This window comes from Geotrypetes seraphini, chromosome 13, assembly GCF_902459505.1.
Source record: "Geotrypetes seraphini chromosome 13, aGeoSer1.1, whole genome shotgun sequence".
NCBI classification, from domain to species: Eukaryota; Metazoa; Chordata; class Amphibia; order Gymnophiona; family Dermophiidae; genus Geotrypetes; species Geotrypetes seraphini.
In genome coordinates, this window is record NC_047096.1 from 31229047 (window position 1) to 31252406 (window position 23360).

A 23360-nucleotide genomic window follows, 5' to 3' on the forward strand; every position below is an offset into this window, starting at 1 on the left:
GACTGTACTTGATTATACTGTAGATGCACATCCCTGTTACGGTTGTGTATGGATAACTAACTTTCTCACCTGTAGAAGATGGTTTCCAAAGACAGAAGGACAATTATTCTTACAGGTAGATGATGTCACTGATGTAGCCTGTGTGGAAACGTTTCCAGCTAACCTTTCTGGAAACCTATGAAAGATTGTTTCTATGCATGCACACATTTTCCCGCCTGCCACTGCCATCTCAGTTTAAGATAAGTTTTCTGAACCTTAGATAGTGGTCACAAGATCTTAGTGTAAGTAGTAGTTGGTGCCAGCAATTTGCTAATTGATATTGGATGGATAAGGTAATTTGCTTGGTAGGCTATGTATTGTTACATGCAGGGAATTTTAAATGGAAACGATTTCTAGTGGAATATTTGTTGGAGGCATCCTGAAGTAGGATGGCCAACTCAGTTAGGTAGTCAGGGCACTTAAAGGCAGGATCTTAAAGGCAGTGATGCCTAATTTAAACTTGATACTTGCAGTTATGGGCAGCCTATGTAATTTCATATAGTAGGGCTGTAGGTGTTCCGATTTCCATAATCCGTATGAGTCTTACTGCTGCATTTTTAACTGCATTTTGTCGACATGATAGTAACATTTTAGAGCAAAGAACTATTGTTATATTACAGTAGTTGAGATAGGATTAGGGATTGCACTGAAATTCAGAAAGCCTTTGATTCAAAGTATTTTCTGATGGATCTTAGCTTTCTCATTACAAGAAAAGATTGTTTTTGTGTTCAATACAGAAAAAAACAATAGTAAAAGTTATACAAAATGACTAATTGTACAGGTTATTGATTGTACGTGACTCATCATGGATAGGTGGCTATCAATTTCTCCTCCTAAGATTCGGGATTGTATTTCTAATAGAAAGTCTGTGTCATCTACTGTAATTCTTGGGGAGTAGCGTGGGGTCAGGTGAGGGTCCTAGCCAAAGGAGCCTTGCAAGACTGCTGCTGGAAGACCCGGTGGCCATTTTTACTGCGGGTGAAGAATGGGCAGGAACGAGTGGGAATCACTCCTGCCCCAATACACTGTTAGACCACTAGCAGACCAAGGTAGGCCTGGGGATGTCAGTCTCTCTTGGTAGGAAGGGAAGGAGCACTGGTGTTCCAGTTGTGCGCAGATTGGGGGGGCGGGGTTATGGGTGTGGGTGTTCTTCTGGCTTTGAAGAGAGGGAGAAGTAGCTGATGTTCTGGCTGGGGTGCAGGCTGGGGTATAGATTTTACTCTTGCTTGGGAGGGAGCACTAGCAGATGTCCCAGTGAGGGGGGGATTGGGGCGTGGGTGCGGACATGTGCTGATCACGGCAGCAAAAGTCTGCCAGTTCAGGGGGAATTGCTGGGAGGGGAGGGTCCAAAAATCTCAGTTTATATTTGAGTATATAAGGTAATTTTTGGTATAATCAAACTTTTGCTGTTTGTCCTTGTAAGAATAGATAGCAGTCATAGCTGTGAGTGATAATGGAGTTGTAATGATCTCTTAGACCACCAATTAGTGTTGTTTGACTGACTTTATAAAATAAGTTCCTTTTTGGATTTTTTACCTAGGTGGCCTCTTATAAAATTACCCTCATGAAAGTGAGCAACTCAGGGGCAGTACAGGGGGCAGCCTTGGGGAGGAGAGCCAGTGATTATGCATATGCCAGCAATATTCAGTACTGGGACCGGCCTAACTAACCTGGCCAAGTTAGAACAGCTCAAAACCTGTCCTAAATGGGCAAGTTAGCCTTGCAGATCACAGCAGTTTTTTTTTTTTTTTTCTGGGACTTGTATATCGCCTTTTTGTAGTTATACAACCACACTCAAAGCAGTTTACATACAGGTACTTCAAGTATTTTACCCATCTGTCCTGTACCTGAGGCAGTGGAGGATTAAGTGACTTGCCCAGGGTCACAGGGAGCAGCACCAGGGTTTGAACCCACAAATTTAGGGTGCTGAGGCTGTAGCTCTAACCACTGCACTACACTCTCCTCCTACCCACCCCCAGTGAGGTCTATAGGTCCCCTTCCCAACCCCCAGAGGTGGTGCATAGCCCCATTTCACACCCCCTCCCATCCCCCCACCTACCAGTCAGGATAGGATCCCGACAGGCCTACTTCACTTCCCTGCTACTGAAGTATCATGAGGCTGCCACAAGAGATCATGGCAGCTATTTTGGATCAGGTCAATATTTGTGCCGATTTGTATACTACTAGGGATAGTCCAAGAGCCTAGGTTATAAAGGTACATAGGGGGTTATGTTGTATTCATTCATTGGATTTGATTTAATATATGACATGCCCCTACTAAAATAGCTCAATGAAATTTACAACATAATACACACCGATAAAATAATAATGACATACAATAAGATACTTATTCTCCTCACCACCCCAAACATTATCTCATGTGCCTTAAGATTATTTCTTTATTTTAGTATTTATACACCACTTATAGCCTAAGTGGTTTACATTCAGGTAATCAAACATATTTCCCTATCTGTCCTGGTGGGCTTACACTCTATCTAATGTATCTGGGGCAATGGGGGATTAAGTGACTTGCCCAGGGTCACAAGGAACAGCATGGGATTTGAACCCACAACCTCAGGGTGCTGAGCTGAGCTACAACCTCAGGGTGCTAAGGTTGTAGCTCTAACCACTGTGCCACACACTCCCATACATGCCTTCATAAAATACACATAGAATACAACTTTTATGTAGGCACCTATGTTAGATGGGTGGAATTCTTGAAAATGTATTTACTCATGGGGAATCCTCTTGAAACGTGTCCCTAATATATGGACAGTTACTTGGTCTCCTGTGCATTATAAGACATTATATTAAATCTTGTACTCTAACCCTCACCTTTCACACTGGCAGCAGGACAGTATCCATTCCTTTAATTAACACTCACTAGCTCATGCAACAGCAGCCAGAATGTTTATAACTTTCACGTGAATCAGTCTAAATCCAAAGTGAACTCCTGCTGTAAAGGTGAAAGGCTGAGCATGCTACTGTCTCACTCTCTTCCTTATGCTTAAAACGGTTCAAACAATAATACATCATCTGTACATCTCTGGAACCTTGGTTATCAACTCTAAGGCAGGCAGCCACATGCTTACAATGTAGCTATTACACCCCCATATGCATCATAGAGATTTATATATTCTGAGAAGAGTCAGACCATGATAAAGATTAATGACAGATACCATGAGATGATAAATGCTGTTGAGTTTACCTCATCCTCGGTGATGATAGGATGAAAACCACAAGTCCATCTAACTAGCAAGCAGCACTCATGTCAAGCACTGGCAGAATCCAATCATGTGCAATGAGTAGCACATGCTATTTTTGTTTGCTAAGCAGACATGGCAATGATTAACATAGATTTATTTTTAAAAAGGCACCATCAACATATCTGCGGCAGAACAATTCATTTAAACACAAAAGTTTGATGTCATCTTAAGTCAATCGATGTACTTCATGCAAGAGTTAAGAATTTCAATGCCATGAAACTGACGGAACTCAGTCATGAACCTGCAGTAAGAAAGAAACAAAGCAGACACTATGGATTCATTCACATGACATCTATTCAAGGATAGACACTAGAGAATGACACAGTGGTGTTACCCGCGGCTAGCCGCAGGTAGCCATGGGTAACCCGCCGAAACAGGGAGAGAAAAAATAGTGGTCGCTGCGGGGATGGGGACAAAGCCATTCACCGCCATGTGGAGCCATGAAAGGTCTTGTCTCCGCAGTGAAGTAAGCACAAATTGCGCGGTCCAGCATCCTCACCCAATCGCCTCTGTAGGCGTTTTAGGCATTAGTCATGCTCACAGTGGTGTTAAGCATCCTAAAGCACCTACAGTGGTGCTTAGCACCACTGTGAGCATGACAAATGCCTAAAACGCCTACAGAGGCGCAATTCATATCAAAGGTAGGTGCTTGAAATGTAGGCCTGGAAAACCCTGGTCTACATTTCCAGCGCCTACCTTTGCCGGAGGCGCAATTCTGTACCCAGGGCCGTCGCGTGACTGGCACGTGGTCGGAGGCTGCTTTTAAGTCAGCCGCTGACAACGGTGCCAGTTATAGAATCTGGACCTAACTGATTAGTACAGAAATGCCAACTGTCTGCCCCCAGACATGTCCCCTCCAAGAAAAAATGTAAAACATTTGTTAGTGTGCGACTAGCATGTCCCAACTGTGAACTTACTGCAGGACATCTGAGAAAGTCCTAGAGTAAGCCTTTTTAAGCTGTGGTAAGTATTATACACGTCTCTGCTGCATTTAGGCACCTACACTTTGACTACTCTAGGGCTAGGGTAACTATGGGTCCCTGCATGTTAGGCATGCTGATACTGACTTACATGTGTATTCTATACTGAAACCTAGGCACTTAGGCCTAGATTCTATAAACGGAGCCTGAAGTTAGATGCTTAATTAGCTCAATCAGCACTGTTAATTGAAAGAGCCATTAAAAAACAATTAGAAAGCAATTTAAAAAATTATTTAGCTGGTAGATGCCCACGACTTCGAGGTTAGGCGTATATACAGAGGTACCTACCAGCAAGTAGGAATGGTTAGAAGCGGATATGGGGCATGGTTTGACTTAGGTGCACTCATTTAGGCTAAGAAAATCCTGGTCTTAATGACAGTGTACCTAAGGATTCGATGATAACTGGTGCCTAAGGCTGCTTAGACACCGCTAGGCATGATTCTATAAATGACGCCTAACAGATGATTGACAATCGCGTTCAATGGCACCTATGAATTAGGCGCCATTTACAGAATCAGGGCCTTAAGTTCCATTATAGAATAGGTGCTTACCATGCAGCCTTATGGTATCTATATGGAGGCACCCTTTTAGAGACTTGGCCCTTTAGTGCCTGGCAGTACAGCAGACAAACTTGGCTATCCATCAGGGTTTGATTCTCATATCTACTACTTAACATATGATCTCGAGTAATAAATGTAACTTCCCTGGAATCTCGGCTAAGAATACTGTCACTATATGAAATAAGTTGCACAAATACTACTTGTGACAAGAATTTTATTATCAGTAAATACCTGCTGTTACTAAATTGTTTATAAGGTGGTAGAGCATGATAAGGAACAGTGAGGTTACCTGGGTTCTGCAGTACAGAGTTTTCCTAATGCAATTACAGAATTCTTCTGCACTGCTGTCTTCTTAGCATCCCCACCTGCGTGCCTCAGCAAAACCTTCAGGATGTCAGATTTCAGAAGGGATGCAGCAGCCCCAGGCACTTCCATGCAGTTACCAAGGCAGAGAGCAGCATTGCCCACGATCAGTTCACTCTCCGAGTCCAACAGCTTCATCAAGACCCGGAATCCTAAGAGGAAGAGAAATTGCAGCAATGTTAGTACAGGCAGAGTAATCCATGCATTAGGTGGCTAGCTTTGCTGACAGACAAAGTTTGGAGATCATAAGTCGAACGATATGGGGAGGAAGAAAAATCAGGAAGGATGCGGGAAGATGGGGAAGAGGAGACTGCTAGAAAGGTAAGAAAGGATGTGAAGGCCTGCAAGTCTTTCTAGTTAGGTTTATTCTTTTTTGTTGGTGAGATGGACATTAAAATAAAGACAAAATATAGGACCACTCTGATGATTCAGCAGAAATGCTACAAACCATCGGTGCCACGTGCTGCTGGACCTATACAAAAGTTTATTTTAATACAAAACATTCTGAGGTAAAGGAGGTGGTGCATGGAGAAAAGCACAGCACACACTGCACTAGCCCAGTCTTCAAAGTGTACCCCTCCCCCCTTACTGGTAAAGAGCTTAAATGTTTCATCTCAGTCTGTTGCTGGAGTCTAAGTCTCATGATAAGAGCCATGATCTTACAGTTCATACAATAACACTTCAAACCTCTATCAGCCTGAGATAAAGCACTTAAGTGCTTTACCAGTAGTCACAAAAACAAGTCTCCCCTGACCCAAAAATTGGGTGGAGGGCAGAGGCTGCTGAACCAAAACCAACCAGTTGCCACTACATGAGAGGGTCATGAAGGTGTATGGTGAAGAGCAGGTTTATGAGGTGGCAGGGCAATACTGCTAAGGTTAGTAAAGTTTCTGCTCAAACTTCTTACCCACTCTCACTCTTTAAAATCTGCTATATGCTCTAAGGAAAGGAGGTTGTGGCAGGGAATGAACTTTAAACTGTCCTATGCACCCACCATCCTCTCTGCAGACCCCCCCCCCCCGGGACATCACCCAAAGATCTACCCATTTCATCCACCACAGACACTTCCATAGGCTCCTTCCATTGTACCCCCATCATTCCCTGTAGAAGCACCCCAAATACTTCTACATGTTCCCTCCATTGCATCCCATCTTTCCCAGCATACCCATCCCAGACACCTCCCCAAGCCCCCTGCTACAGAACTCCCACCCTCCCTGCAGATCCACCTCAGACACCAATTCAGGCTCTTTCCATTGCATCCTAACCCTTCCCTACAGGCTCATTCCAGACACTTACTCATACTCCCATTAATTGCACACACTCTCCACTCCCTGGCAGACCCAACCCAGACACCACCTCAGGCTCCTATCAATTTTACCCTCCCCCACTTACTGACAGATTCACTTCAAACACCTCTTCAGGGCCCTATTAATTGACACGGTGACAGTCACCTGTGGCTAGCCACGGTAACCTGCAGGAACGAAGCAAAAAAAAAAAAAAAAAAAGATTGGGGACAAAGCCATTCATCGCCCCATGGAGTGGTGAATAGCCTTGTCATCCCAATCGCCACAGTCTGAGCATCTCTTCCCCTCATAGGGGCATTTCCTTCCCTTCCCCTCACCTTCGCTTGTGCTTTTCAGAGTTTTCTTTCTCCAAGCAGCCCAGATACCACAGCCTTCTCACAAGTCGCATGTGACTGCCCTAAAACTTCCTAACAATGATTCATCCAGACTTCTTCCAGCCACCTCGAGGACCTTCCCTTTGTGCGACAATAGGAAGTTGTAGCAGAGGGAAGGCCCCTGGGCTGGCCAAAAGAAACCAGATGAATCGGAAAACCCAACTTTGAAAGACTGTTGGGTGCTATGAATGGCAGGAAGGCCTGCTGAAGGGGAGAAGAAGCCGGGAAAGACCAGAAGGTACTGGTCAGAAGAGGGGCAGAGTCACCAGAATCAGGCAGGAACTGAGTCAGCAATTGAGACTGTGGTTGGGGAAAGTAGGAAGAAATATCAGACTTGCAAAGGGGGAGGAAAGGAGGGCTGGGAAAGAGAAAGACTAGATCGGACCAGGCAGAAGAGACGAGACAGGCTAGATTACTGTGAATCTTCTCATTGTTCTAGTCTCCTATTGGTGCCCATGCAGCTTTCCTAGTCCTGCTCTATGCCAAACTATAAATCCAGAATATATATATCTAAACATCTTAGTGAGACTAATGTAAGGTTTCGCATGGAAAAGCTGATACAAGGAACTGTTACTTACTTTTATCCTGCTTTACCATATCTTCTCGAGCCTGTGCACTGCCTTTGGTACATACAGCCAGGATCTTTATTGAGTACAAGGTCGTTGTCTGACCACTAGCCTGCCGATCAGTTAGAGGGATAATAAAAACATGAACATGCAGTTTAACGTTTATCCATACAATTGAGTTTTCAGATACTCAGTCACTTAACATATATGTTCAGTACTGCTATCTGTTTAGGAAAAGATGCTGAATGCATGTGTAGTATAATCACAATGCCTGAACTGTCCATTTAGTTTTGATTTGCTCTTAATTTGGGATAGCAAGCGTAAACCTTAATGGATAATTTATTTAGATAGCAGCTGAGTATTCACTGCCTTGAGTGAATCTTCTCTTATAAAGGTGGTTAATAAATCCCAACAAATAAATAAATAATTTTTAGGGCTCTTTCATTCCACTCCTAACCAGTACGTAATGATATCTGGCTGTTTAGTAGTTTAAATAGTCTTATGTTGTTATTTTAATTTTTAAAATGCTATGGATTGAAAGATTAGGTTTTTACCTGGATAATCTTGTTTCTGTTGATATACACAGCAATCTGTACATTTGGTGATTAATCCATGTTCGCAAACCACTTGCAAAAGGGTGTCAATCACATCTTTCAGCCTGGGTCTCTGCCCATGAAGATGCCACACTTCTGGTCGAATGAGCTTTGATGGAAAGAAGTGGCTGTTTGCCACAGTCAATGTATGCTGACCAAATTGCCATGCAAATTCATCTGGCAATAGAAGCCTTGGAAACTGGCCTGCCTTGTCTGGACTGACAGGTTAGAACAAAAAGATGGTCGGAAAGGCAAAACTCATTTGTCCTTTCCAAACAGTGGAGTAAAATTCTTCACACATCCGGCCTCTGTAATATCACATCTTGCTTGGTCAAACCCGTAAAATAAAAAGTGTGTCAATGAACCTCTTGGTTGACATGAAAGGAAGACACAACCTTTGATAGGAAAGAAAGAACCGTATGCAGAAAAATCCCAGCCTCTGAGATCCTTAGAAAAGGCTCTCTGCAGGAAACAGCCTGCAGTTCTAAAATCTGTCTTGTGGAGACTATTGCTACCAGGAATACTGTCTTCACTGTAAGGTTCAGAAGAGACGCCTCTTGGAGAGGCTCATATAGAGGCATGGACAGGCCCTTAACCCTTTCAGGACCAAGGGACATATTTGTCCCATAACTTTAAAATCCTATAAATTTTGATTGGGATAGTCTACAGTTCTAAATTTGATATGTACGGATTCCATATGATACTGCCTTTATGTAAACAAACTGGTTCCGACATTCATTCATTAGCGTCGTTGCCAGATTGACGAGAAGATTCACTTGCCACACTGTCCATAAGCCAGAAGTGTGATTTTTTAAATAAAAATAATGATATTTCACCAAAAAAATCAATTTTTTGGCATCTGCAAGCCCTTTTTACCATAAAAATGTCGTCAAAACCGCAAAAATTGGCCTACGATCCTTATGGTCCTGAAAGGGTTAAGAGTGATATTAAGATTTCCGGATAGAAAAAGCTGGCATATGGGAGGCCACAAACTGAGTGCTCCCTTCAAGAACCAGGTCACATCAGGGTAAGATGCAAGGATTATTTACCCACCCCTCAAGATCAGAAGCACAAGCGGCCTGACACCTGAACCTTGAGAGATGCCAATGCTAGGCCCTTTCCTAATCTAGCTTGAAAGAATGCCAGGATCACAGGAATTGGCACCATGAGAAACTCAACTTGATCTTTGGTGCACCAGAGCTGGAAAGTCTTCCATACCTTAGCGTAGATCGCAAACGATGATGGCTTCTTAGCTTGAAGAAAAGTAGCAATGACTACTTCCAAATAACCCTTGCAGGTAAAGGCCATACACTCAATAGCCATGCTGTAAGACCAAAGTGATCTGGGATCTCCAGGGAACTGGACCCTGACTGAGAAGCCCTGCATGAACCAGTAGCTTGAGGTATTTGTCTTGTTGGAGACGCACCAAATCCGCATACCTAAGCTAGTGAGGCCAGTCTGGGGCTACCAAGAAACAAGTCCCAGGTGAAATACTATGGGCCTCAGGGGAAACATATATAGAAGCCTCCTTAATGGCCCGGATTGAACCAAAGCATCCAGCCCTGTGCTTCCCAGTTCACCTCTTCAGTTGTAAAAACATTTTGCCTTTTCATTCTTGGCTGATGCCATCAGGTCCAACTCTAGCCAACGTTGCACAATAAGGCTCAGCGGGTCCACTTCTGATGGTAACATTGGCGAGTGGATTCCTTTCGGGACGCTTCCAGGACATCCAGCACAGGCTGGGAGAACTGAAACGAGGGCATTAAGGCTCGAGGAACCAAGCTGTTAAGTGCAGAGACTGAAGGTTGGGATGGAGCAGAGAACCCTGACCCTGCGTAAGCAGAGAAGGAAAAACAGGCAGAGGAAGAGGCTCCCTGGAACTGAGTTGCAACAGAAGGGAGAACCATAGCTGCCGGGGCCACCGAGGAGCAATCAGAATCATGGTGGCACGCGAAGACTTGAGCTTGACGAAAGTCTTCAGAATCAGAGGGAATGGAGGGAACGCATACAGGAACTCGTTCGTCCAATCCAGAAGGAAGGCATCCGCCTCGATCCTGAGAGGGGTGTAAACCATGGAGCAGAAGCGGGGCAACTTGTGATTGAGGGGGGACGCAAATAGATCGACGTCCGGAGTCCCCCAACAAGCAAACACCTGACGCAGGGAAACAGAGTGGAGGGACCACTCGTGAGGCTGCAGCAGACGACTCAACTTGTCTGCTAGACAGTTCCGCTGGCCCTGAATGTAGACCGCTCGAATGAAAATGTTGCGGCGGATGGCCCAATCCCAGAGCCTCAACGCCTCCTGGCATAGGGACCAGTACCCTGTGCCCCTTTTGTTGACATAATACATAGCGACCTGGTTGTCCGTGCGAACTAGCACAACTCGGTCGCGTAGCAGGTGACAAAAGGCTTTCAGAGCGAGGAAAATCGCTCGAAGCTCCAGAAGATGGATGTGACAAAGGCGGTCAGAACGGGACCAAAGACCCTGGGTGCGCAGACCGTCCAGATGAGCCCCCCCAAGCATAGGCTGATGAGTCCGTCGTGAGGACCTTTTGAGGAGGAGGAGCATGAAACAGAAAACCGCTGGACAGATTGGAAGACAGCATCCACCAACGGAGTGACTTCCTCAACAAAGGAGTCACGACAATGCGGTGAGAGGAAGGATCCCAATCCTGGGACCATTGGGACGCCAGAGTCCATTGAGGAATACAGAGGTGAAGTCTGGCAAAAGGAGTCACATGAACCGTGGAGGCCATGTGGCCTAGGAGGACCATCATGAGCCGAGCCGGTGCCGAGTGAAGAAGGGTCACCATTCGGCACAAACGGATAAGAGCCTCCTGACGAGGCCGAGGCAAGAAGGAGTGGAGACGAACTGTGTCCAGGACTGCTCCGATAAACTCGAGAGACTAGGACGGGCAGAGATGAGACTTGGGAAAGTTCACCTCGAAGCCGAGACTCTGAAGGAGCAAGATGGTTTGACTCGTCGCTCGCAGGACTTCAGTGCGAGAGGACGCCTTGATTAAACAGTCGTCGAGGTAGGGAAACACCTGCAGGCCTCGGAGGCGTAGGGACGCAGCTACAACAACCAGACATTTCGTGAAAACCCTCGGAGAGGCCTCCAGGCCGAAGGGAAGAACACGATACTGGAGATGGAGATCCCCTACCCAGAATCTCAAATACCGGCGAGAGGCCGGGTGTATCGGAATATGGGTGTACGCCTCCTTGAGGTCCAGTGAGCACAGCCAGTCCCCCTTGTCCAAGAGGGGATACAGCGTGGGAAGGGTGAGCATTCTGAATCGTTCCCGGACAAGAAACTTGTTCAGAGCACAGAGGTCCAGGATCGGACGCAGATCCCCCATCTTCTTGGGCACCAGGAAGTACCGGAAATAAAATCCGGAATTCCACTGATCTGTGGGAACCTCCTCGACCGCCCACAGGCGAAGAAGGGCCTGAGCTTCCTGCAGAAGGAGAGGAAGCTGAGACTGAGCAGAAGGAAACTCTCTTGTAGGCAGGTCCGGAGGTACGCGACTGAAGTGGAGGGAGTATCCCTCCCGGATGATAGACAGCACCCAACTATTGGTGGTAAGACTTTTCCACTGGGCATAGAAATGATGGAAATGACCCCCGATGGGGAAGGGGGAAGGCTCCAGAAAGAGGGGAGCTCGAAGACTCAGACTGGAATTGTTAAAATGACGGCCTAGGCTTCGTCGGGGCTGGCGGCTGGGTCTTAGGTTGACGTTGCTGCTGCTGCAGGGGCCATTTAGAAGGAGGCCTAGAGAAATCAGGAGTGGATTTTTGTGGATACCTCCGGAGAGGAATTTTATATTGTCGAGCCGGAGGGCCTTTAGGTTTAAGTTTCACCAGAGACGCAAAAGGACCGCTAGTGGTCCGAGAGGCGCTTCATGGCCGCCTCGATGGAATCGTCGAAGAGCTCATGACCCACACACAGGAGATTGGCAAGCCGTTCTTGCAGATTCAGATATATATCCACAATCCAGAGCCAAGCGAGGAGACGCATGGCGATCGCAAAGGCTGTAACCCTCGAGGACAATTCAAAGGCGTCGTAAGAGGCCTGATACATATACATACGGAGTGGGGAGAGGGTCTCCTCGAGGAGACGAAACTCCTGACGCTGAGTCTCAGGTATGACCGCCCGGAATGAGCGGAGAGCATCTATACAGAACCGGAGGTAGGACGTGAAGATGAAATTGTAGTTAAGGACACGGTTCGCCATCATTGAATTCTGATACAGGCGGCGACCAAATTTGTCCATCGTACGTCCCTCCCTGCCCGGGGGGACGGCAGTGTAAACCTTCAATGAGTTAAACTTTTTCAAGGAAGACTCAACCACTAAGGATTAGTGGGAAAGCTGAGCACCCTCAAACCCTTTCATTGGGATAGTCCGGTAATGGGACTCCAACTTGGAGGGGATAGCCGTAACCGCATAAGGAGTCTCCAGGTTCCGGAGAAACGTCTGCCAGAGAACCTGATGCAATGGAAGGTGAGGCGCATTGTCAACTCCCATTTCTGCCAGGTATTCCTGGGTAAAGCGGAAGTCAGACTGAAGATCCAAGTGCAGAGCTTTGCCCATGTCGGAGATGAAACGAGAAAAGGAAGAAGTCCGAGAAGAAGACTCATCCCCCGGGGGAGACTCCGACCGAGATCGGGGTACGGCCGAAAAAGAGGGAGAGACTTCCCTAGAGTAATAATCCAGAGCCTCAGAGTCCCGTGAACAGGAGACCGAAGAAGTTCAATTAAGGCGGGTAGGGGGCGTCAAAGAACGGCCCCGTGCCAGATGGACTGGGGAAGACCCCGGGGTTCGAGGATATCGCTGGAGAAGCCTCGGAGAAGACGGGGCATAGGAAAAATCCCCAACCAGCTTCGAAGCAGGCCCCTTAGAAGCTGGCAATCGCCTCGATGGGGAACATACACTAGAGTCCAATTCGAGGACAAGAGTGTATCTGGATAGTCTCAAGGTCGGAGACCTGCCCCGACAGGGCGGGGAAGACTGGGGCCTTTTAGAGGAGGCGAGCCTCGCCGCAGTAGCGGGGGAAAAACTGGTTCCCGGCCTGGACCCCCGAAAAGTCAAAGGCGACTCAGGGGACGAAGAATCACTTGAAACCCAACGAGTCTTACGGGTGAGGCCTTGAGAGACGAGGGGACGCTCAGGCTGGTCAGACCACGACTGGGTCGAGACCGAGGTCAAAGGCGTCGAAGTTGGGACTAGTTGGCTTACCACCGAGGAAAACTGTGTGGTAATAATAGCCTTAAGCATGTCCTCGAACATAGGCACCAAGACAAAGGGTAAGTGGGTCGGAGGTGCAGCAGTGCGCTCCTTCAGGGGCGACCTCGAAGAAGAGTATTCCCTACGTGAGGAGGCACGCTTAGATTGATGTCTCGAAGACGGCGCTGACATGAGACTCCGAGGTAGGCTTCTTCATTGGCATACCTGAGGAGGGAAGAGGAGACTTACCCAAGTCTGGAGTAGCAGGAGGGGCCGAGGCCGACGGGGACTTCGAGGCCGAGGACTTTGAGGCCGAGGCACCCAACGAGGGCGTCGAGGCCGAGCTCGAGGCCAGTCCCATAGGATCCATGGGGCCAAAGAGTTGGAGAATCTTAGCCACCCGTCTACGAAGAGCCCGCGGTTGTAAAGTCGCACAACGGGGACACGACTCAGCGCAGTGCTCTGCACCCAGGCACTCCACACACCAACAATGAGGATCGGTGATGGAGATAACCCGGTTGCACTTAGTGTAGTTTTTAAATCTGGAACGAGGCCAGGACATAAGAAAAAAGAGGGCTGCGGCCCCGCGAGGCCAGGCAGCCAGAGGAAGACTGGGAACCCGGTCAAAAATATACGAACTGAAAAAAATGAAACTACAGAAAATGAAAGACACGAGCACAGCGACTCAAAAGAAATTAACCAAATAAGTCGCGATGCAAGAGGGACAATGAGATCGCGCGAAGCAAGGAAGCAGTGCTTCTGGCTCTGCGGAAAACAAAGAACCGAGGACATGCTGAGGAGACGCATGCCCTAGGCAGGGTGGGAGGGGCATGCACGCATGCGCGGGCCAATCGCAAGCCTGAAGGTCTTCGAGCAAATCTGATTGCGAAAACGTCCTCTAGGGGGCTCTGTCGGTGACGTCACCCACATGTAAGAATATGCTGCCTGCTTGTCCTGGGATAATGCTCTGACTGCCTTTCCTTCCAGGTACTGTTCCAATGCCCTCAGCAATAGATGAATGGCTCAGAATTCCAGGCGACTTATAGACCACTTTCTCTGCGGAAGAAACCATTGGCCTTATATGAGCACTGGATTACCATTGCAATGAGCTCCCCAACTAAACAGGCTGGCATCAGTCATTAGAGCCACCCATGAGGAGATTCAGAAGGCATCCCTTGGAGCCACCAATGCTTTCCTGTCTTTCCTGTCTAGGGAAGCTGCTGCTCTAGGGAATGCCTCTGTGAGGACCACCTAGAGAGCAGAGCATCCTGGAGAGGGCTCATATGCCCAGAGAATTACCTTCAGGGTGGCCGCCATCAAACCCAGCACCTGAAGGTAATGCCATGCTGTGGGATTCAGCATTGCTAAAAGATCTGAAATCTGTTTCCTGAGCTTTTATTTGTGTGGCTCGGGAAGAACGATGTGGCTTTTCATTGTGTCGAAACATACCCCCAAATACTTCAAGCATTGAGATGGCTCTAGATAACTCTTCTTGAAGTTGACAATCCTGCCCAGATCTTGTAGGAGATGCACAATTTGCCTGCTCATCCTCTGGCCTTGATGGCACTCTAATCAGCCAATCATCCAGGTATGGGTGCACCTGTATTTCCCATCCTACGGAGCAGTGACCATCACCTTGGTGAAGGTGTGTGAGGCTGTTGCCAGACCAAAGGGTAGGACTGCAAACTGAAAATGCTGTGAAGGACTTGAAATCTCAAGTATTTCCTGTGTTCTAGGAAGATGGGAATATGAAGGTACACCTCCATCAGATCTAGGGAGGCTAAGAATTCTTCCAGAGCCACTGCCATAATGATGAATTGAACCATCTCCATGTGGAAGCATGGTACTCTCAGCACCACATTTACGGACTTTAGGTCCAAGATTGGTCTCCAGTCTTCGGTGCCTTTCTTGGGTACTATGAAGTATATGGAATATCTGCTAGAGCCCAATTCTTCTTCGGGAGTTGGTTCTATGGCTTGAATGTCCAATAACTTTTGCACCTGGCCTCTTTTCTTAGCCTTCTGACTGGAGAGTCAAAAAATAGATCTGAAGGAGGGCAATAAAATTCTATCTTGTGACCTTCTTGAATAAAATCTAGAACCCAGCAGTCCAAGGAAATTCACTCCCACTCCATCCAGAATGCTGACAGTCTCCCATCTACATACAGGAGTGTGGCAGTTGACCATGTGTCATTAGGATTTCTTGGAGGTTGTATTGATGTGATTCCCTGAAGGTTGCTGGCATCTAGAATTTCCAAACCATTGTCTGGACCTCTGATAACATATGAGTGGAGGAACCTGTGTAAAATTGTCAGAAACATTATGTGAGATGAAAATTGCCTCTGCCTTCGCCAGCAGGTTGGCAAGGTCTGCTGTAGGGCAAAGATTTGGGGAAGCAATATGTCACGCTGGCCATAAGATAGTCGAGGTCTTTACCAAATAGCATCTGCCCTTTGAAGGGCAGTCTACTTAAGGTGGCTTTGGAAGATGAATTGTCTGACCCAGAGAATGCGGCAGGCAACAACAGCACATGCCAACCCCTTGCTCATGACTCTAATGATGTCACAGAGAGTGTCTGCCACATAATCCACCCCCTAATGCACCAGCTAGAGGCATACATCCTCCTCCTCGGTCGGACGACATCCTCCTCCTCGGTCGGACTTCACTATAACCTGGTATGGCAAACATGTGCAACGAATGAGGCTGCCGCTGCAGCTTTGATCCCAAAGCTAACACTTCAAATTGCCTAAGAACTACATCCACCTTGCAATCTTGTGCATCCTTTAACATCATTCCTCCCTCACTAGGGAGGGAGGTATGCTTAGTTACTTGAGCCACAGTGGAATCCACCTTCAACTGACTATACAGCTGCTGGAAATCCGGCCATAGGGTGAAGTTTGGATATGCCACCTTCAAGGAGCCTTCTGGAATCTCCCATTGCTCTATGACCAGCAAGGTAATGTCCAGCTCTGAGGGTAAAAAGGTGATCTGAGCATCTGTGCCCTCATTTCTAATGTATTAGTATTGTAAACTGCTTAATACTCGTGCACATGTGGTATATCAAATATAATAAATCCAATCCAATTCAATTCATGATTGTGCACTGTGAGGTGGAAGGCTGCTGAGCCTCCAACTTCAACTCCCTGAGTGCATCTGTAATGGCGTGTGGGACGGTAACTGACTTAAACAGTTGCCACCGATGGATCGTCTCCTTGGTCGAGAGCAAAAATTGCCTCTTGACTCCCAGTCAAGAGATAGGAAAGTGGAATCCTCCGGGGAGGAATCTGAGCCCTGGGACAATATAGGCATGGAGACTGATCTCCAATCCTCCCAGTCTTGCTCTACTTGGTCACAAAAGCTGGTTACAGATTTCCTCCATGGCGGAAAGATCTCCTGAGGAGGTATCTCTATCCGATCTGATACCAGGATGCCTCTAGGCAGTGCAGTGCATCCCGGGCCCATCAAATAAGCTTTCCACAGAAGATTCACAAATTCTGGAGTAAATCCTTGGAGGCCCCAAGGACCCCTGCATGACCGCAGACTGGCTTCTCTTGGGCTCCACAGTTACTGTGCATCTGTGTTTCATGCCTTTACTATTTGAGAACTCCGATAGGGATTTTCTGCCTACCACATGTCCCCCCTGAGGTTCCCCAACCCTAGAGGACTCAGGAGGCTAAGCTCCACGGCTGACCAAACAGTGCAAAACTGGCATGATATAGTGGCAGAACAGCATGAGGAGTCCTTCCCAGTCAATTTTGCCCACTTTTTGGGGAGCAATAATCAAACCAAGTTTAACCTCAGAAATATTAGTGTTGCCCTATCCTCCCATCCCCTAACTTATAGAAAAGGGCAGCACAATCAAGTATTGCCTTGATTAAAATACATTAATCAAGCATGCAAATTCAAGAAGAAAGATGGAAAAGGCAGTCAGAGAATTGACAATACTGAGCTCTAGCAGCTCCTTCTCCCTGCTGGGAGCCTAGAAGACTCTTTATGCTTTACTGAGATATCATATTTAGTCTGTTTTTCCACCTTACATGTTAAACATGTGGTACCTTCAAAAACTGTAGCATTTTCTTCACAATACCTCCCATTATGGCATCTTCTACTGCCCCAGGACAGAGTGGGAGCACATGGCTTAGGATACCCACAGTCCTCTGCAAGAGATACAAAATCAACAAGTGGAACAGGTTAAAAGTTATGGTCCAACGGATATACAAACAGCAGCAAATGATAAAGCAGTCAAGACAGTCACAGAATCCTGCAACGAAGATGATCTCTAACCTTGAGGGCTGCAGAGGCCTCATAAGAATTTTTGGGCCCGATATTCAGTCAATGGCCATCACTGTTTACTGACCTCTATAGGCGTTAAATCCGGAAATTCAATGCCAGGCCATGTCCAGGCTCTGGCTAAAACACAGCCGGTTAAGTGTGATATTTAGCACTTAACCAGCTATGTAAGCTATGTAGAACCGCATAAAGACAGGACTCCGCTTTATGTAGTCTTATTTATGTGGTAATATTAACCAGTTAAATGCCAAATATCAGCACTTAACCTGCTAAGTGCCAACTCCACCCCTGAAACACCCCCAAAATTGAGCACTAACTGGACATTTTCAGCAGCACTATCCAGTTAAGTGTCAATTAAAATGCCCAGTGGGTCCCTGACAGGCAATTTAAACAGAAAAGGGCCTCTCCTGGCCATTTAAATAATTTTGAATATTGGGCCTTTTATGTTCACAGAGGGCAATAAGAAGACACCATCCCCTTCTACAGAAGACAAAATATCTAACTACAACATAGCTCTTTAGAATATATACTGCTCTCTTGGCTTCAAAATACTTCTTCATAAACTGAGTCTACACACAACTGAACTTTGTACCACTAGTGCTAAGAAAAGTGCTCTTGTTCAGGAGTAGCAAAGGTTGAAAACTAGCCTATGAATTGGGCTCCTGTCAATGATTTGGGGAAGACAGCCATTTGTCAAAGCTCCATATTTTGGTGTTAAAACCCATAATTTTTACTTACTGTTAGAATTCCTCCATCCTTGCTGTTTAGCAAGGCCATGCACATGTGAGTCACAGGCATTGCAAATTCCTGAAAGAATTAACATGAGGATAGAGATGTAAGAGAGAGCCAGCTCATGTGAATCATCCTATCCCAGTCCCCAAATTCTTGTACCCCAGGGCAGGAATATGCACAGCTACCAAGCACTGGATCAGCACAAGGAAAACACCTCAGGAGGGAGTTGGCTTACTTACAACTACACAGGAACCTTCCTATAATGACAACAAGTGAATCTTAATCCCAACACGAATGGCCAGTTTATCAACAGAGCAAGGGCATAGGAGGCTGGTCTGAGCATGCTTATCGTGTTCTGCAGTACATATGGGGGTTGGCCTAAGGGATCCCTCGTGCTGGCAAACTTTTGGGGGGTTTGCGGTGGTTCAAGCAGGAGAGATTGGGCATCCCTCCTGCCGCGATGCTTGCCGGTTAGAGATTTTAGGCAAAGGACTGGTCCCTCCCATACCTAAAAGTTCTTGTTTGGGGCGTTTGGGTGGATTTGGGGGGGGGGAATAGGGCTTAAAGGTAGACGTAGTGGCGGTCTGGGTAATTAAACACCTGAATGTACAGGTAGGACATTCTCGAAAACTCCACACATTTTGGATGGGTTTTTTTGAGAATGGACATTTCTCTGCTACCTACTTTGGGCAACTAGTGCCTTAGGTCAAAAAGGGACTTAAGACATTTTTATTATGTCCCTCCACGTATTTTAATATTAGACCCTAGTATGTAACAAGTTAGGATAAAAACTTGTATCGTAAACTTGTACTGAAATTAGGTATGTTTAACCTGTAATCTGTTCTGAGCTCTTTGGGGATAATGGGATAGAAAATGAATAAATAAATGTGGTCAAGGTGCTACAATAATAAATTTTGAACTTGAATATAGATCCTCGAGTGAAAGTCTATTTTCCACCCCTATTTCACTGTTTCATGTGTCTGTAGATAGGGATTTTTCTCCATTCATTTCTACAAGCTAGGCACACCAAGGACCTGCTTTTAAACATTCTGCACACAGGCATACCTGGGGGTGTAGTTTAGGTGGAGCAGGTGTGAAACTATAATGTACATGTATACTTTATACATTTGTGAGTACACGCAAAGAGTACGAGGGCTCTTCAATAAGTATCAGACCTTAATTTTTCTTGCGTAAACAAATAAAGCTAGGGAGGTGTGGTTTGGTGCACATATGTAGGCGACCCTAATGTGTATGCATGAATTTTTTCCAGCCTACAGACGCTGTCAGTTGCCGGCAGACTGCTGATGAGTGAGGAAGTGTAAGTGAGCGCCGTCGGATTTTCGTTTTTGACAAAATGACAGAAAAAAGTTGAACAATGCTACTGCATTAAATTTTGTATAAAGTTTGGCAATTCCCAAGTGGAAGCGATCCGCAAGAATCAACAGGCCTTTAAAGATGAAGCAATTGGCACCACACAGATAAAGGAGTGGTACAACCACTTCAGAGATGGCCACATATTCTGCTAGGCCCTCAACATCCAGAAATGAGATCATCATTGACCAAGTGACGACCCTGGTGATGCAGGATCGTCGAATCACAATCAGAGAACTTGCAGACAAGGCGAGCATCAGCGTTGGATCCATTCATTCCATTTTGACTGAGGATTTGGGCTTCAGAAGAATTTCAGCGACTTCATCCTTTTTACATCTTTTTGAATGTGTAGCCTCTAGAATTGTACACGATATTCTAAATGAGGTCTCACCAGAGTTTTATACCGGGGCATCAATACCTCCTTTTTTCTACTGGCCATATCTCTTCCTATGCACCCTAGCATCCTTCTAGCTTTCGCCGTCACCTTTTCAACCTGTTTGGACACCTTAAAATCATTGCATACAATCATACTCAAGTCTCACTCTTCTGTCATGTACATAAGTTCTTTGCCCCCTAAATTGTACCGTTCCTTCGAGTTTTTCAGCCCAAATGCATGACCTTGCATTTCTTAGCATAAATTTTAGCTGGCAAATTTCAGACCATTCTTCAAGCTTCGTTAGGTCTTTCTTCATGTTATTCACACCTTTCGGGGTGTCTACTCTGTTGAAGATTTTGGTATCATCTGCAAAGTGGCAAATCTTACCTGACAGCCCTTTAGCAATATCGCTTATAAAAATGTTAAAAAAACAGGCTTTATGGGCTTTGAGGGAGGGTGGGGGGGGGGGGTTACATTTCTATTTATAAGATATAATGATAAGATGTTCAAGTGATTAAATTAATTGTGTTTATTATGAATTTCTGTACACTTGATGAAAGTTTAAAAATGAATAAAGAATTTAAAAAAAAAAATATATATATATATATATATATTTACTGTAACTGCTAAGTTGCTTAGAAAAAAAAACAAAATATTCAAGGAAAACCATCTCTTGATGATGTTTGAGAAGAGATGGAGCCTTGTGGGGACAACTAGAGTTTTATAGATTTACAATATACACAGATGCACAGATGAATTGCAGGGACACCACACACATTAAAGCAGGCATGTTGGCTAGATAAATCAAAACATCAGTGTGCCCACTGTTTGACTCTATTATATGCTCTCTCCCTCTTATACTTAATTTTGTCTTGTTAATTTCCTCCTATACACTGCATCAGGGGTATAAATAAATTCTTCAGTGTTGCCTCAGTATTTTTCACCAGCAGAAAAAATGATATCCAAGTACGTCACAGCTAGTAAAATCACACTGACATTTGCTATATCAAAGGCTCCTTAAACTTAGTAAGAAACTTGGCTAATCATTTTTTTTTTCCTTCAGTGAAAAATACCTGAGGCAACATTGAAGAATTCTTTTATACCCCTGATGTAGGCAATGTGCGGAAATGTGGCTACATCGGGTTTGTTCTGCAAATGTCAGTAAAGATTCAGTAAAGATTCAGTGTGGATCACAAAACAGTTATTCCCCATCCTAGGCACTCCATTTGCTGCACCTAAAAGTTATACTCCTAAATTAAAGCCTGCCATCCATTCACCCAGAATGAGGATCCCAATTTAAGTGCCCAATAAGCTCCTAACTTTTCCCACTCTAATTCCACCTCTGCTGCCACCCACTTTTTAGGTTCCTAAATTTAGGAGATTATGAAACAAGGAGGAGTAAATTTATAAATTTATCCATAAAACAGGACTTTTAAATAATTACCCTAGGGGTTATACGTGTATAAAGTAGGTGCAGATAATTTTTGTACCTAGTTTTACATGATATGAGGGTGGCTGCGTTTGGGGAGCAATTTGGGCAAAGTACAGGAGAAATCAGGATGTACTTGCATATTGATAAACCATTTCGTAGTTCATGCTGATACATTTACACTACCTCCTGAGCAGACGGATACCTATACATAATTGTTGTAGGTTCTCTGAAAAATGAAGATAGTAAAATGTCTCAACCTAAGTGAAAAGAACATTCTCATTGCCTCTTCCAGTCATGACAACTTTGCCCTGAATACTGGGGATATGTCTGATCATGGACTTTACATGAAGCATTTTACCTGGACTGTTGTGTCTTGCTCCAGTGAAAGATTTACCATTAAACCCAGTATGGCAAATAACACACCTCTAGAATCACTTCCAAGATTAAGTGACTGACACTTGTCCTGAGAAAGAGAAATGAAAAAATAAAAAAAGCCTAACACCACATTTCTTTTCAAACTTCAGCATCTGCCCCTTAAGCAGCTATGGCTATCACCAGCAGGAAACAGAAGGTAAGAGGAAAAGTGCAAATGAAGTCATAGAGAAATACATTTAATTAGAAACTAACAAATCAACCATTGACATTAGTTAGCACCAATTAAGATTTACATGCACATGTGCCTGTGCATTATTCTATAATAATGGACACCCATATCCCATAAAGGGCATGGACATGGAAGGGATATGAGCGGGCACAGAATTAAAAAATACAGGGGATGCGCACTCAAGCTGCATGCCAGGATTTACAGCAGGTTTCAGTTGGCGTAAGGCCTCGTGCTCAAAGTTGGACATGGGAATACGCATTAAGCACTATTTTATAAAGAGGGCTCGGCCTAGACTGCTCTTTATAGAATAGCACTGAGCACAAATGTTTCCTGAATTTTCAGCATCATTTACTGAATCTGGCCCATAGTGTATTTTGTATCATACATGCAGAGATTTTTTATAAATGCTTTTTATTCTGAATTACTGCATTCTTTACACACAGCAGGTCTCACGAATCATGAAGGAGGTCATGCCCATTAGCATACTATACTTACCACAACTGTCAAACAAGCTTCCCAGAATGCCTTGCAGGCTGCCATCTGTCTACGCATTACAGCATCCAAGCTCAGGCTTCCCAGGAGAGTGATGGACTGTGGGCGCACAGCTGCATTAACCAACTCAATGTGTCCCTTAAATAAAACACATAGACCACTAAATATTTAGCTTAAATTCCTATGTTTTACTAATACAAGTTGATGATGTGTTCAAAGTGGTATAAAATATACATACAAATTCTGAACTAAATAGCAATCACTATGGAGGCACTATCCATTTAGATATAGATCTGCAGTTCAGCATGGCCAAACTAAACATGTAAGTCTCTGCTCTGCAAATTTCTTCCAGACAGACTGCATGGTTGCCTTCATAGTAGCCTCCTCCTTCTTTGAACCCCAAAGAGAGTAGCCAAACAGTCCAACATCTGGAATTCATTAGTTACCATTAGAGCTGTACCAAATAGCATATTTTCCTATTTGGCCAAATACAAATAATGAAAATGAGGATCTGAAGGCGATGAAGCAGTATCATAAGGTGGTAGTTGTAGCCAAGAGGATGCTAGGCAGTATAAAGAGAGGCATAACCAGCAGAAGAAAGGAGGTGTTGATGCTACCGTACAAATCATTGGTGAGACCCCACTTGGAGTATTGTGTTCATTTTTGGAGGCCATATCTGGTCAAGGATATAAAAAGACTTGAAGTGGCCCGGAGGAAAGCAACAAAAATGGTAAGGTGTTTGTGCCAAAAGAAGTACGGAAAGACCTCAACATGTATACTCTGGAGGAGAGGAGG

General features: G+C 45.2%; 1 protein-coding gene across 1 annotated transcript in view; it reads right to left on the bottom strand.

Annotated features, from left to right (window-relative positions):
• Positions 1-2580: 2580 nt before the first annotated feature.
• TTC12 (tetratricopeptide repeat domain 12) overlaps positions 2581-23360 on the bottom strand; it is a 112056-nt gene continuing 91276 nt past the window's right edge. The window contains exons 16-22 of the mRNA XM_033918456.1: positions 22569-22703; positions 21828-21932; positions 18297-18365; positions 17324-17425; positions 7465-7564; positions 5135-5360; positions 2581-3546 (exon numbers count right to left, since the gene is read on the bottom strand). Coding sequence (XP_033774347.1) covers positions 3477-3546; positions 5135-5360; positions 7465-7564; positions 17324-17425; positions 18297-18365; positions 21828-21932; positions 22569-22703 — 807 coding nt within the window. The 3' untranslated portion in view covers positions 2581-3476. The remainder of the gene's footprint in view (positions 3547-5134; positions 5361-7464; positions 7565-17323; positions 17426-18296; positions 18366-21827; positions 21933-22568; positions 22704-23360) is intronic.